This window comes from Alexandromys fortis, unplaced genomic scaffold, assembly GCF_014885135.2.
Source record: "Alexandromys fortis isolate MF-2015 unplaced genomic scaffold, M_Fortis_MF-2015_v1.1 scaffold_21, whole genome shotgun sequence".
In the NCBI taxonomy this organism is placed as follows: Eukaryota; Metazoa; Chordata; class Mammalia; order Rodentia; family Cricetidae; genus Alexandromys; species Alexandromys fortis.
Window position 1 is genome coordinate 2256655 of NW_026067905.1, and position 16008 is coordinate 2272662.

Here is a 16008-nt window from a genome sequence, read left to right on the forward strand (position 1 = left end):
ACTTCCTTGGTTAGAGTTACCCCAATATATTTTATGCTGTTTGTGGCTATTGTGAAAGGTGAAGCTTCTCTGATTTCCCTCTCTGCTTCCATATCCTTTGTGTATAAGAGGGCGACTGAGTTTTTGGAGTTGATCTTGTATCCTGCCACATTACTAAAGGTGTTTATCAGCTATAAAAGTTCTTTGGTGGAGTTTTGGGGGTCACTTATGTACACATCATATCATCTGCAAATAACGAAAGTTTAACTTCTTCCGTTTCCAATTCGAATCCCCTTAATCCCCTTATGTTGTCTTATTGCTATTGCTAGAACTTCAAGCACTATATTGAAGATGTATGGAGAGAGTGGACATCCTTGTCTTATTCCTGATTTTAGTGGGACGGCTTTGAGTTTCTCTCCATTTAATTTGATGTTAGCTGTCGGCTTGCTGTATATAGCTTTTATTATATTTAGGTATGACCCTTGTATCCCTAGTCTTTCCAAGACTTTTATCATAAAGGGATGTTGAATTTTTGTCAAATGCTTTTTCAGCATCTAATGAAATGATCATATGTTTTTTTTTTCTTTCAGCTTATTTATATGGTGGATTACATTGATAGATTTTCGTATGTTGAACCAGCCCTGCATCTCTGGGATGAAGCCTACTTGATCATAATGGATAATTTTTCTAATGTGTTGTTGGATTCGGTTTGCCAGTATTTTGTTGAGGATTTTTGTGTCGATGTTCATGAGTGAGATTGGCCTGTAATTCTCTTTCCTGGTAGAGTCTTTGTGTGGTTTTGGTATCAGAGTAACTGTAGTTTCATAAAAGGAATGTGGTAATGACTTTTCCGTTTCTATATTGTGAAATACCTTAAGGAGTATAGGTATTACGTCTTCTTGGAAGTTCTGGTAGAATTCCACATTGAAACCATCAGGTCCTGGGCTTTTTTTGGTAGGGAGGTTTTTTATAACATCTTCTAATTCTTCGCGACTAACAGGTCTATTTAGATTGTCCACCTGGTCCTGGTTTAACTTTGGTATATGGTATTTATCTAAAAAGTGTCCATTTCTTCTACATTTTCCAGTTTTGTGGCATACAGGCTTTTGTAGTAAGATCTAATGATCTTTGAATTTCCTCTGTGTCTGTGGTTATGTCCCCCTTTTCATTTCTGATCTTATTAATTTGCATATTCTCTCTCTGCCGTATGATTAGTTTGGATAGGGGTTTATCAATCTTGTTGATTTTCTCCAGGAACCAGCTTTTTGTTTCTTTGATACTTTGGATTGTTTTCTATGTTTCTATTTTGTTGATTTCAGCCCTCAGTTTGATTATTTCTAGTCTTCTACTCCTCCTAGGTGAGTCTGCTTTTTTTTTTTTCTAGAGCTTTCAGGTGGGCTGTTAAGTCTCCAATGTGTGCTTTCTCTGTTTTCTTTAAGTGGGCACTTAGTGCTATGAACTAGCTTGGCCTAAAATAGTAGAACAGAGTTAGGTGGGGAAAACTAAATGGAATGCTGAAAGAAAGCAGAGTGAGATACACACCATGTAGCCCCACTGGAGCTGGAAAGAACTTAACCAGTGAGCCACAGCTATAAGGAGAAACACATATGACTAGAAATGGGTTAAATTAAGATGTAAGAGTTAGCCAATAAGAAGCTAGAGCTAATGGCCTAAGCAATGTTATAAATAATACAGTTTCTGTGTGTTTATTTTGGGGCAGCCAAGAACCAACAAGCAGCTTCCTCAAACAAATTGGCACACAATGTGGGGCTTGAATCCATGACTTTGAGATTAAGAGTCTCATACTCTCCAGACTGAGCTAGCCAGGAAGCCAGGAAACAACAAGTGGCCTCCCTCCTCCAACAGAGGGGCACAACTCAGTTCAATATAAGGAGCAGACCACTATGATTGTGACCATGTTCCACTGCATATAGATAACACAAAGTGGACTTTTTTCTTTTTCTTATTTTTAATTCCTTTTGGGGTATCATGAGGAGACTGAGGACATGGGAAAACTGGTAAGGGATTGTGATGGGGTGCATGATGTGAAACTGTCAGAGAATCACTTAAAATGTGATATGAAATAGCAATTTGTGCAGTGACTTGGCCTGATTCCTGCTTTAAATGGAAAGCACAAAGTTCCACAGGACTGTGTTTTAGAGAACTTGAAGCTTCCTGGTGAGACTTAGGCCAAAGCAAATGTGGGTACCAATTCCTACAATTATCTCTTCATTCTCTAGGTATGTTTCCTTCAGGAACTGACACTGATAACATTAAAAACTGGCTCCACTAACGGCAGAAGTAAAGGCAGTTTTGAATTTCTAATTTTGTTTCTCAGTCTTAGAACACATCCAAAGTCACAAACTGGCAAGATTGCTTGTGAAGGGTTTGTCTGTGTTCCAGACTTCTTTTGCATGGTAGAACCACATGAATGGATAATGTGCTTGATGCTAAGGTTTCTCTAGAGCAATACATTCCAGATATAACCATGCAAGATGTCTCTTTGGGTTTCCGGTATTTTCATATCTCTACAGTTTAAAACTTTGAAGTTTTAGATGTATCTGTTGTTTATATTTATATTATTTTCTTGATTAAAATTTTATGTCCCCCTACGTTTCTGTGAGTCAAAGGGCCTCAAAACATTTTTCTCATATTGAGACTCCAGGGAAGTTTGGAATGTAAAGACCTCAAGAAGGAACCCTTGAAAGCAGCCTCTGCGAACTCAGTTAGGCAGAGTTTGGGAACAAACACAAGAGATATCTTCGAGTTCTTAAAGGCAGCAGCCTTCAAAGTAAGTTCAAAGGGCACCATCTGTGTTTCTCTTGCTTTGCTAAAGATTTGAAAAGTTTTATTTTAACCACATTGTCATTAGCTTAACATCAGAGCCTAACAAGCTTTGAGACATTCTTTAATAACACCAAAGTCTAATTAAAGTAATTTGCATTGGCTTTTTCAGTAGAATTCAACAAACCAATGTAGATTGACACTATAACGTAGCCACTCACTAGCTCAGAGTTGAATATAATAAAGGTGTAGACTCAAAGATCACAGTCCACTGCACCAGCAGTGAACAGGAACCGAATCCAGCAGCAGCAACAGAGAGAGAGAGAGAGAGAGATTTAATTATGGCTGCATTTATAGTATAAGAGACCATGCCCTTGTGGGCTGGTATCTTGAAGGCTATTGACTAAAGGAGTTTCCATAACAAACCAAAACTTCTCTTATAGTATTATTTTCAAGATCAATCAGAATAAAAAAACCCTCCTAGGTAATTTTATAACATTCAAGGTATTAGTTAAACTGATGCTATTCAAATGGTTATGTGTACATGTATGTGAATGCAGTGAATATGTATATATGGGTATGTATGTATATGTAAATGTGTGTGCAGGTGCCCATATATAGATGAGTCAATACTTAATGTTTTCCTCTACCTTAGGTTTTATAATGGAGTTTTTTTCACATATTTGTCTGTTGTTCATTTGTTTAGAGTACTAGATCAGCACAATACAGTGATCCTACTGTCTGGGTCCTCCCAGTGCTGGAGTTACAGGCAATTTCCCAGAAGTTCACTTGATTGCTAACTATTTAAACTGAGGTTCACAGTCATAGGAAACAAATACGTTACCAATTGAATCACCTCCCCAGCTGTGCTGAACTTGACACAGGCTAGGGATGTTTGGGAAGGGGGACTATTAATTGAAAAACTGTCTCAAAGAGTCATGGTCTTTTCTGTGGTGACTTTTCTTGATTGAAAATTAGTGGTGGAGGGCCCAGCTCACTGTGGGTGGATACCTGGGATTGCCATCCTGGGTTGTCTAAGAAAGCAGACAGTGCAAGCCATGAGGAACAAAACAGGAAATAGTGTTTCTCCATGGCATCTGCAACTGCACCTGTATAGATGGTGCTGCCATGAGTTTCTACCCTGACATTTAACAGTGATGAACTGTCATTGAAACATTATAAGTTAAAATAAAACCTTTCTGTTGAAATAAGAGTGGCAGGGTTACGTCCCCAACACCCCAGCCGCTTGGCTAGCTTATGCCCGAAATAACAACACACAAACTGTATTCATTTAAACACTGCTTGGCCCATGAACTCTAGCCCTTACAGGCTAATTCTCGCACCTGGATTAGCCCATTTCTAATGATTGTTTGTAAGCACCCCAAGGTGCGCTTACCGGGAAGATTCTAGCCTACATCCATCCTAGGTCGGAGGAGCTTCATTGCGTGCATCTGCCTGGGAGAGCGGAGCATAGCGTCTCTGCTCCAGAGTGCAGAGCTGACGAGTCTCTCTGGGAGCAGAGCAGAATCTGACCTCACTTCCTCTTCCTCCTGTTTACTCCTCCCACCTATGTTTTAACCTATCACGGCCAGCCAAGCAGTTTCTTTAATGCTTAACCAATGAAANACCTTTCCACTTAAGTTGATTTTGTCTTGGTATTTTATCACAACAGTAATCTTGACTAAGAGACCTAGGAAAGCTTTTATTTTTCATTTTTGGAATCACTCATTAGAGCTCAGTAAATAATTTAATTAACAATTGTTTGCTTTTTTTGAAAAGGAAACAGTAAGACATTTAAAACATCTGGAAACCATCAGAAGAACATGGAAAAACCTGGGAAAAGGTTTGCAACCCATGGGGTAACATGCTTTTCAAAAATGAAGGTATGAATTGTTTAGATATATGTTCATGTATATATGCATGGCAATCTTTTAAAGCAAGCACTGAAAATCCTTGTAACATTGCTCAGCTTATACAAAGTTTTCCAACATAAAAACTATGTATTGCCTTAAAGAAACTGACTTTATTATTATGGTTATCTAACTAGGATTATTTAACTAGAAATATTTTTCAGACTAACTTAGAGTACAGATTTTCAACCTTTGATTTGAGACTCCTTAATCATTGAAGTCCCTTTCACAGGGGTCACCTAGGATCATTGGAAAGCACAGCTATTTACTTTATGATTAATGACAGTAGGAAAATTAAAGCTATGAAGTAGCAAATAAAAATAATTTTATGGTTGGGTCCAATAGATCATGAGTAACTGTATTAAGGTGTACATCAGTAGGAAGGTTAAGAATCACTGCTTTAGGGGGTCTTAAAGGAGGATGAAGCTTAAAATATTTTATATGTGTATTATACTGTGTTGGAATTTGACCTGAATTCAGATGTCCAGCCAGTGCTCAGTTCTCAGGGGTTTTTGACAAAAGAGCAGGGGTCATAGCTAGGAATAGTTCTTGAGTAGAAGTGCTGTGTTTATTAATATGCAAGATGAACTCATGATCTAGTCAGATGAATATATTCTATGAGATTTGACAATGTTGCAATCATTTTGTAAGAGAAAATATCCATTCTGTTTACTGTTTGTGTGGTTTTCAGTAGTTTTGAGATAGTTTTCCTTCTCACAGTTCTAAAGGCATATTTATGTGATCACCAAATGTGAACATGTATTAACCCAGGGAATCTGAGCACTGCCCTAGTCTCTGCAGAGCCCCTCCCAGGCTCCTCTCTAAGCTGCTGCCTCCTAAATCATCCAATCACAAGCTCATTTACCTTATTCTCCTGTGGTAGAGTCCATACACTAATGTAAAAGAGAGGAGGCCTCAGACTCAGCCCTGGAAAGTGTTTTTTACCCTCAGTGATGTGTGAATTATTGAAACCCAACCCCTCAAGTTATCCTTCAGTTCTCACATTCTGAAAAGCCTAGGGCCTCTGGATTTTAACCTTTGAAAGATGTCAACTAGATGTGTCACTTTGGACAATTTGTGCAATGTGTTTGTACTTCATCTGAAAAGGATAGTGATAGTCCTACATTTTAAGACAAAACATCACTCTGAGACTTGTTTGTATGTGTATCCCTCTCTGTGTCTGTCTCTGTATGTGTGTGAGTTCATCATTCAGTGACATCCTATTCAAGGAGTATGGGGAATGAGACCCAGATGTTCAACACAATGGGCAATTCTTCTATCTCTGATCTATGCCTTCTTCTTCACTGTTAAATATGTCAATTACTTTCAATTTATGTTTTTTATGTATATGACTCTTTTGCCCCATGTATGTTGGTGTACCACTTGTGTGTCTTGTATCTTTGGAGGCCAGAAGAAGGTGCTGAATTCCCTGGAACTGAAGATATAGGTAGTTTTAAAACAAATGTGGGTGCTAAGAACTGAACCCAGGTCCTCAGAAAGAGCAGCCAGTGGTCTTGACTGCTGAGTCATATCTCCATCTTCAACACTAAGGGTAATGATGGGTATTCTGATTATCAGTTGCTAACATTAGTAGCATTTATAGTGAAATATCATCAGGTATCATAAACATTTCATCTTTTATTGCTGTCTCGGGTTTCTATTGCTATGAAGGAACACTATATCCACTGCAACTCCTATAAAGGAAAACATTTATTTGGGGCTTGTTTACAATTTCTGAGGTTTAGTCCATAACCATCATGGTGGGAAACATGGGAGCCCAAGGAAGATACAGTTCTTGTTTTTCTCATGAATGTAGGGAGAACAAATTGTTGAACTAGCCAAGGACAGCACAAATTCTAATAGTTCTTAATAATAAAAACCCAGAGTCAGATATCTATGAAGGGCTGAAAGCTGAGAGATCAGATAAGTAGTGCAGCTATCTTCTAGAGAGAACCTTTAGCTCTACCAAATAGTCAGACTGTACTGTGTTGCTGAATGCCCTGTCTACAAGCCTCAACTTCATCCTCTGACGAAATTGTAAACTGCATTTGTCTCTCTGAAACTTCAGACTGAAACTGAGCTCCGATCTCCTCCCTTCATCTAATTTTTCCAGTTTTAAATCATGCATTGCACACTCATAATGAGACCTATCTTTCCATTCGTAATAGTGTTTCCCCACCTTTTAACGTGGGAAATAGCTATCTCTTTTAACTCTTTTTTCCTTTAAGGAATCCCAATTATCTCAACCAATCTGCCACCAATGACAATTCAGATGATGGTGAAGGGTGAGGCCAACAGCTGCTTCATAGAACAGTAGGAGTCTGAGCAGGTTCAAGCAATGGTCAGAGGAAGGGAGTCCAAAAAAGTCTACCAGAAGAGAAGAAAGGAAAACCTAGTTGGTGAGGTGGTGACTCTGGCTGTGTGTAGCTGCAGCCTATGCTGGTGGTTCAAAACCATGGGCAAGCAGCTTTTTCCTAATTCTCACCCAAAAAGTTGGTCACCAGATGTAGCATAAACCCATATTGTTCTTGATAATGAACCAATCCTGAGTCAGATACCAGAGGGTGAAAGCAGAGAGATCAGAGAATCAGTGCACCCAGCTACTAGAGAGACCATTTTTTCCTCTACCAAATCTGCACTCTGATCTTCAGGCAAACTTCATTATATTACATACAAAATATCACTATATTCAAGGGCATCTAGAGACTAGTCATTCCTGAAAACTTGAGCAGAAATATGCTTTGGTTCAATTCTGTGTTCTATTTTTTACCTTCCTTAACGTGGATAGCACTTGTCTTGGAGATAACCTCATAATGCTAATGACCCACCAATGACTGTGTTCTACATTGAATAGCTCCATGTCTTTCTGTATGAATAAAGTACACTCATAAAAAAGCAAAGACATACCTTTCTACAAAAATCACTGCTGCTAACCTACTATCCTAACTGCATTTCCAGAGTTAGGACACTATGGTAGAAGGGAGATTGCAATTTAAAATTTCTTCCATGCTCAAGGACTGTTTAATTTCAAAACACACCTCATGGTAGAGGCTGTTTTGTAAGTAGGTGGTAGATATATAATTAAAAAACTAAGTTCTCACTTTTTCTTAAACGTTTTTCTTCCTAGATGTTTCTGTTGGCATTAACAATGGCATATATAGCCAAAGCACTATCAGGAATGTATATGACTTCCATGCTCACACAAATAGAGAGACAATTCAATATCCCTGCATCTATAGTTGGATTTATCAATGGGAGTTTTGAAATTGGTGAGTTACACTTACTTATTATTACATATTGATATTCTCTCATAATTTCCTGCATAAGATTTTCAAAACTGATTTACATGATTCCTGAAGTGATTTAATGGCCTGGTTTGGGTGTGAAGAAACTATTTTTTTAAAATATCTCTATAATAGTATGTAATTTTTTTGCCTATACCCTGATATGGCCACTTTTTCTGACAACTGGAATAAGATTTAGAGTATTAATATCTAATTCCATCACTTGATAATTCAGGCAGACACTAAGGCCTTTTTCACAGCATTTTAGAAGGTTGCTGTTGGAGCCTGGAGGAACTAGTGTTCTGAAGGAAGGAGCAAATGCTTCTCTGCCTCCACTGTGCCTGTGAAGTTGGCAGCTATCCACTCGTAGATATGGAGGAAGATGAGGATGCTTTCCTGTGTCTGAGTTGTGACAGACACAATTCCAAAGATTTGGGTAATGAGAGTAATGAACTGGAATATGACAGTTCAAAGAATGAAGGAGGGTAAGATGTTCCCTATAAACAAGGTGACCTGGATGTCTTTTGTTCTTAGTTTTTATTTCCTTCAAAGTAAATTTGTTTTTAATGTGTTTAACCAAAACATCCATGAAAATCAGGACTGTGAAGTAACTAACCCACATTGAGGTTGTTCCATCTTGTCTCCCATTATTAAACATCTTACACATGTCTTAGGTTTTCTCAGGGCACTCAGGATGAATGCCTTACACAGACTTTTCATAGATTCAGTCATGTTCTAGTGTGTTAGATGGAGGAAGTGCTGTTCATTCATTATCCAAGATCCTAAAGAACACATTGTACTAGGGAAGATAGTCTCTTAAAGGTGTGAAGGTGATCTGGAAATAGAATTGACAGGTAAATGTGAAGGGGAGATGTGTACAGAGGGTGAACCATTAAATACTTTGCATGGGGATCAACTCAGTCTTGTATTGTTGTTGGGGTTTCCATCCTGCTTGGTTCCTGCAGTTAAGTACCACAGAAATCACATACAAGTCTACATTAGTTATAAACTGATTGACCCATTAGCTCAGGCTTCTTATTAACTTTTATAACTTATATTAACCCACTATTCTTATCTATGTTAGCCACTTTCTCAGTACGTTTTTCAGCAAGGCAGTCACATCTTGCTTCTTCTGTGGTCTGGTCACAACTGCAGCAGAATGGACTTCCTTCTTCTCAGAATTCTCCTGTCCTCATTAATCCACCCCATTTCTGTCTGGTTGTTCTGCCTATACTTCCTGCCTGGCTACTGGCCAACAGTGATTATTTACAATATAATTGACAGAACACAGACCTTTATGCCACATCACTTCCCCCTCATTTATTAAAAAAAAAAAGGAACTCTGAATCTAATATTCTTTGTTTAGCTTTTCTCTTGACCATTAGCCATAACAACTTGTAATCAACATTCCAAACAAAGGAAAATATCCATAGTCCATTTTTGGGAATATGGGCGTAGTTTTCCAGGCTATTTCCTGCTTCTTGGGCATGCTCATAATATTATGGGGATCTAATGAAAATTTAGAATTATGATCAAATCCTGACTGGAGTATCCTCTGAGGCTTGATCATCTCAGGCAGCAGTCTTGAATATGTTCTGGATGTAGAACTCAGACATCTGTGCCATCTGTTCCTACCAGAAATTTCTCAGGTGGTCTTCCTTGATCACCCCTGATTTTTCTTAACTCAGAATATATTCATAGCCTCACATGTTCTGTGGAATCAAAAGCAAAACCTCTTCTCCAAAGTAACATACCTTTTGACTTCAATTTTTAAGTTGCGGTATTTTCAAAATATCTATCATGTATTAATTCAGCAGTATTTATAAATAAATATCTTTTAACAGCTGTTGCTCCTTCTTCAGCATTTTTAAATTCAAAGAGAACATAATAACATACAGTATCTAGACCCTCGGTGTATTTTTAATCTTTACGTGGCTTTATTTTAACCTCTCTTTCTTTTATTTTTACTTTTAATTTTTGGCTTTTTAAGACAGATTCTCTGTGTATCTTTGGCTGTCCTGGAACTCTCTCCATAGACCAGGCTATCTTTGAAATCACAGAAATATTCCTACCTCTGCCTCCCAAGTACTGGGATTAAATGTGTGTACCACCACACCTTGAATTCATAGATATCTGTCTGCTTCTGCCTCCCAAGCATTGGGATTAATGGTATGTACCACCACACCAAACTACTCTTTTTTTTTCTTTTTTCTCCCAAGTCTACATATATTTTTAAATACATAGTAAACCATTTAGAGGGTTTTTTCTTTGAATCTATTTTTACTGTATATCTCTCTCTTTTTCTGACCACATGAGTTTTTAACTTGCTAAGCAATATGGGTAGGATTAAAGCCGTGGCTTTGACAGCTTGATCCAGCCCATACTTTAGCTTTCTGAGATTCCAGGCTCATGGCTGAGGTACTGGCTGGAGCCATGTTTATTTCCACAACTCTATGGCATCTCAAGGTCCCTGAAACCAAGAGAAAGCATGTGGTCACCTTTTTATGAACACCTTTTATGTGTTTTGTGGCAGGATCTCTTTAAAGAACTGCAAGGTGTTGCACCTAATTCTGAGTCAGGAAGCCTCTCTTAAATGACAGCGCTTACCTCTAGCAAGCAGAGCCACCTAAGAAAATGCTGCTATCAATAAGCTATGCTTAACTCTATTCTTTTCTGTCTAGGATTACTTCCCAAGCTTTATCGGGCTTTGTGTGGATGCAGTTACCCAATGTTGGGTGCCATTTGTTGTTGGAATTTCAGTCAGGCCCAGTTCTCATTAAGTCCCCCCAAAAATTACACAGAAGTCTACATTAGTTATAAACTGATTGGCACATTAGCTCAGCCTTCTTATTAACTCTTATAACTTATATTAGCCCATTATTCTTGTCTATGTTAGCCTGGTTCAGTGCCTTTTTTCAGGAAGACAGTCACATCTTGCTTCTTCTGTGGCTGGGTCACAACTGCAGAGGAATGGGCTTCCTTCTTCCCAGAATTCTTCTGTCCTCACTGTATTATGGGAATATGGAAGTTGTTAGAACATGAACCTGGAGAAGTGTGCAGGGATGAAATATGGATAGAGAGTGTGGCTTGCTCTGGAGTAAATCTTTTATCCCTCCGGTGGCAGAAAGACAGTATGGATTTGGAAGAAGGTCATGATCTTTCTACGCTGAGGACTCATATTGAAAACCCAATGCCATCTGAATTCTAGATAATACTTTAGTTATACAAAATCAAACTGTATAGGTCAAAAGAAATGCAGTTACACTGAAGTATAATTATCAGAACATTTAGACATCTTATCAGGAAGGAATATTCATGCATTTTAACAAGGCAAAGATTATCTACATCTGATTTTCTAGTAATTATTGGCTGCATGACCTTTTGCAGTATTTACAACATCCAGAAGGTTATAAGCCTTTTGGTGACAGAATGATGGCTCCTCAAGCCATCATTGCTTTCTACACTACCATGAACCGAAATGCTAATGTCCAGTTAATGATTATTGAAAATAATTCCTACTCACGTTCATGGAAAACTCTAATTTCTGTGAAATCACTGATTTTTAAACTAAAGGTAAAAAAGTCCTATTTAAAGTTGAAAATGATAATACCACCACTGACTGGCAGGTGACTTAAAGGAGGTCTTAAATGCCATCATTGACCAGTGAATGCAGCATTTGATAGGCTTTTCTCTCTACCAAATGATAGTTTTGGTAGTTTTGCAAGCAACCTTACCAGAGCCTAGATAGCACCTTCCCTTATCCCACACACCTTCCCACAAATTATTTGAGGGGGATAGCAAGGCAATGCAAAAGCCATTTATGCCTAATGTGAAGAAGGGAGGCTTTTCTTTTCAAACAATAGAGATTTCAGACAAGATTCTATGCATCCATGGTTGTTCATCAATAGACTAGAAAGATGCTCAGAGTTCAAACAATTGGTATCTTGGGACATTACCTTCTGCATGATGATATCAATGACAGGTCTTGGAGGGACCTATACAGAGGTGGAGCACATACCATTCAAAATAATGCAACACCTCTTCTATGTAAATAGCAGACTATAGAGAAATAGAATTTGATGAAAAACAATCTTCAAACATCTTTGAAATATTTAAGATGACTGAGAGATTTTCTAAGCCATTAAATAAGTGTGCCTGAGTTTTCTGATCATGCCTTTATATATAGTATAAGGAGGGTAAATATTTATCAAACTAAAAGTATGAGATTTGTAGAGTGCTTACTTATATATTTATTTCTTTTTAATTCCCCCTTTCTTTTGTGAATAATACTGATTAATTGACCTTGGACTCAAACATATTAGACACAACATTTGACCAATCTATCTTCAGCCCGTTTATTTACTTTTTATTTTTAGGAAGTTCACAGTAAGATTCCCAGACTGGTCTTGATCTCACTCTGTAGACCAGGCCATATTTGATCTTTAAGTCTTTCTGTCTTACCACACCCTATGACTGGGGAAGGCAGCTCTGTGCCAAAAGGACACACTTTTTCTTTTATTTCTTAAGCATATTTATCAAAGGCCCCTAAGTCAGAATGGGGCTCTCCACTAGGTTTTAAACCTAAGCTTTCTCCTAAACTACAGAGATGAATATTTGATTTGAACTTTGGACTCCTGAAATCTAGACCTAAGACATAGTTGGAGGGTTTGGACTCTGACCTCTTTGTTAACAGTGTTGCTTGGTCTAAAGAAGAACACGACAGTATAAGCAGATATCCTGATTGGCCATGTTGAGCAATTAAGGAATTTTTTAATACTAAGTTAAAAAACATGAATCCATTTGATTCTGCATAGAGTTAGAGTGGGCATGAGAAGAGGTCAGAGGTGATGTGTAGGCTGACACTTGCTTTTTTATGTTTTACCAAGAGCTGCATATTCCTGAATAGAGCATTTAATATTTATTCTTCAGAATGGAAGAGAACTTTTCATCAGGGTCACAACTGATATGTGTATGTGTGTGTGTTTGTGTGTATATGTATGTATACACACAACACACAATCACATACACAGACACACACATATATATATTTAGTATCCCTTCCTCTCCCTTTTCCTTTCTCTCTCTCTCTCTCTCTCTCTCTCTCTCTCTCTCTCTCTAGATATAGAGATAGAGATAAAGATAGAGATAGATATATAGATAGAGATAGAGATAAAGATATCTCTAGATATAGAGATAGAGATAAAGATAGAGATAGAGATAGAGAGAGAGAGAGATTTCTTAAGGTGTTTATTTCAACAATGGAGAGGCTGTTGACTATGATATTCTAATATTTTACTAAAACAACATTCTCATTTCCTTCTCCTAGGAAACCTTTTGTTGATTGTATTTGTGAGTTATTTTGGAACAAAACTGCACAGGCCTATCATGATTGGTGCTGGTTGTGTGGTTATGGGCCTAGGGTGTTTCTTAATATCACTACCTTATTTCCTGATGGGACGGTGAGTATTCCAGCCTTTGATTAAATTTTTTCTAAATGAAATGAACCTCAGAATTTCCTCCCTGGGAAGAGCAATGCTCTCCTGAAGTACAGAAAGCTAAAATGGAAATTGGAAGATATGATCTCCACTCTACCAATATGATTTGTGAATCTTGTAACCTTCGGTCTCCTTAAGGTCCAATCCAGTTCACTATGAAGTGGGGATTTGAAAGACTGCTTTCAGGAAGCTGAGACACCTGATCGGATTCTCTGAATCTGCCTAAACTCGTGCTGCATCAACCATCAGAACTGTTTAGACATTCCAGATACAAGGAGTCTACTGTTTAATTTAATCAAAGATGAGCAAGATATAGACTAATGTGAATATTTATTTTATTTTTATGCTTAGCAAAGTGTCTTACACAGAAAATTGTAAAATTTAATTATGTTCAACTATCTCTTTCCCTGTTTTCTGCTTTCTAGGGATAGTTTTTAGTTTTGGTTATATTTTTTTGCTTGCCTGGATATCTTGTAAGTTTTTAATACTTTAAATCTATTTTTTTCTCTAGGTTTAATACTTAGTCATATTCCCCCATTTGATTGTGTTTCTTTGAGTCTCTCACTGTTTCACAAGCCTCTCATTGACTGGCAGGATAAAGACCTTCAACACAAGTCAGGGACTTCAGTGTTTTTCAGAGCATGCCCCTTGCTGTTGTCTGCTGTGCTTCTCCTGCCTCTGAACTGTAAACCTCTAGACCAGCTCAGGACCATTTCCTTATGATTCTCCATCCCTCTTTTCCTCATGAATTTGTTTGGATTTTTTCCCTCATCTTCCTCTTCTTCCTGCCTCCACTCTAGTATGTTTTATTATTTCTTTTTTTCTTGTTTTATTTCATTTTTAAGACCTTTAATCAATTTTATTTGTATGAGTGTTTTACCTGCATGTACATCTGTATACTATGTGTGTGTGTGGTGCCTGCAATGATCAGAAGAGTGTGTATTTTATCCCAGGAAGTGGAGTTAGAAATGGTTGTCTGCTACTATGTGGGTGCTATAAAATGAACCTAGATCCTCTTTAAGAGCAACAAGTGCTCTTAAACACTTCATATCCCTAGTGTTGCTCTGTTTTTCTTTTTGTGATAAGATCTTGTTATAAATCCCAGGTTAGAATTCATTATGTAGCTTAGGCTGGATACAATCTCTTGGTGATCTTCCCAATTTAGTCTTCCAAGTGTTGATATTACAAGGATGAACCATCAAAACAACCATTCTTTGCCTCTTTCTTATGCTTAATTACTCAGTAGAGGAAAGCCTACCCTCTGATTCCTTGTTTACTTTCTCTAACTTTTCTGTAGAGAAAAAAAATCCCTATAGCCTTTAAAGACATTGACTCAAAGTTTGTGCATTTTGGAATTAGAATTTGTATTCTAACTACTGTGCCTTGTTTCTCTTTTATCTCCACGGTTTGACACTGATGATAATTCGTTTAAATCCTTTGCCACCTCTATCAGCTGCTTTTGGCCAGGACATTTTTTTAAAGTTTTTTGTACTCTTTCTGGTGTAGGAGGTCCTTCAGTATTTGTGCTGTTTTTATTGGTTAATAAAGAAACTGCTTTTGGCCTGGAGATAGGGCAAAACTTAGGTACGTGGGGAGACAGAACTGAATTCTGGAGGAAGATAGCAGAGTGAGAGAGCAGCCATGGAGATGCCCGGTCACACATGCTAGATTTTCCCTGGTAATCCATGACCTCATGGTAAACACAGATTAATAGAAATGGGTTAAATCAAGATGTGAGAGTTAGGAAATAGGAGGCTAGAGCTAATAGCCAAGCCATGTTTTAGTTAATAGGGTTTCTATGTGATTTTTCAGATGTAAGCTAGCCAGGCAGCTGGAACAAGGGGCCCCACTCCCTGTAACACTTTCCTCTTTGATGATACCTTCCTCCTCCTCTTCTGGAGTCACTATTTGATCACTGGAATCCTAGGTTTCATTCATATCTTGCTAAATTTCTAGCTTCATGTCTTTGAATCTTTTAGTTACTTTCTCAGAAATTTAGCTTCATCATCCAGGTTCTTCAATCCAGGGCATGTCAGTGGATTAGGTTATTTCTAAATTTTTATTGTCAAGGACACCTCTCTACCTTGAATATTTCCTCTGTGGGTACTTCTTGTTATTTTATCAAGAACCCAATAACTTTTCTTCTGTGATTCTCTTCTCCTGTATGTGTGCCTCTAGCTTCTTCAAGTGTAGATTTTGTTTGTCTTTGACTTACTGTAATAGTATTCCCCATAGATGACATTTAAATATTTGTAAATACTTAACAATGTATAACAACAGAAAGCTAAATAGAAATTCTATATAAAGAATAGACTTGGTTAATGTGAGTCTTTTGTCTTTTTCATTAGGATGAATAAACAGGTGATTGAGACAGGGCTGGCTGGTAATCAAAATGGACTGGGTGGTGACTGAGATAGATTGTTCTAGTGATTGATCTGAATTGGATGGTGATTGATCTGGACAGGGTGATTATTGATCTGGACAGGATGGTGATTGATATTAACTGGGTGGTGACTGATCTGTACTGAATGATGACTAATCTAGACTGAGTGATGA

General features: G+C 37.7%; 1 protein-coding gene across 12 annotated transcripts in view; it reads left to right on the forward strand.

Moving 5' to 3' along the window:
- Nucleotides 1-16008, forward strand: part of LOC126497313 (solute carrier organic anion transporter family member 1A5-like) — a 67503-nt gene that overhangs the window by 10455 nt on the left and 41040 nt on the right. For 2 of the 12 annotated variants that reach the window (XM_050135262.1, XM_050135261.1), the window contains exons 2-5: nucleotides 2638-2770; nucleotides 4543-4646; nucleotides 7801-7942; nucleotides 13284-13416. In XM_050135262.1, coding sequence (XP_049991219.1) covers nucleotides 4587-4646; nucleotides 7801-7942; nucleotides 13284-13416 — 335 coding nt within the window. In that variant the 5' untranslated portion in view covers nucleotides 2638-2770; nucleotides 4543-4586. Of the gene's footprint in view, nucleotides 1-2637; nucleotides 2771-4542; nucleotides 4647-7800; nucleotides 7943-13283; nucleotides 13417-16008 lie in introns of those variants that run through there. The other 10 variants (XM_050135263.1, XM_050135264.1, XM_050135265.1 and 7 more) reach the window with 6 other exon arrangements.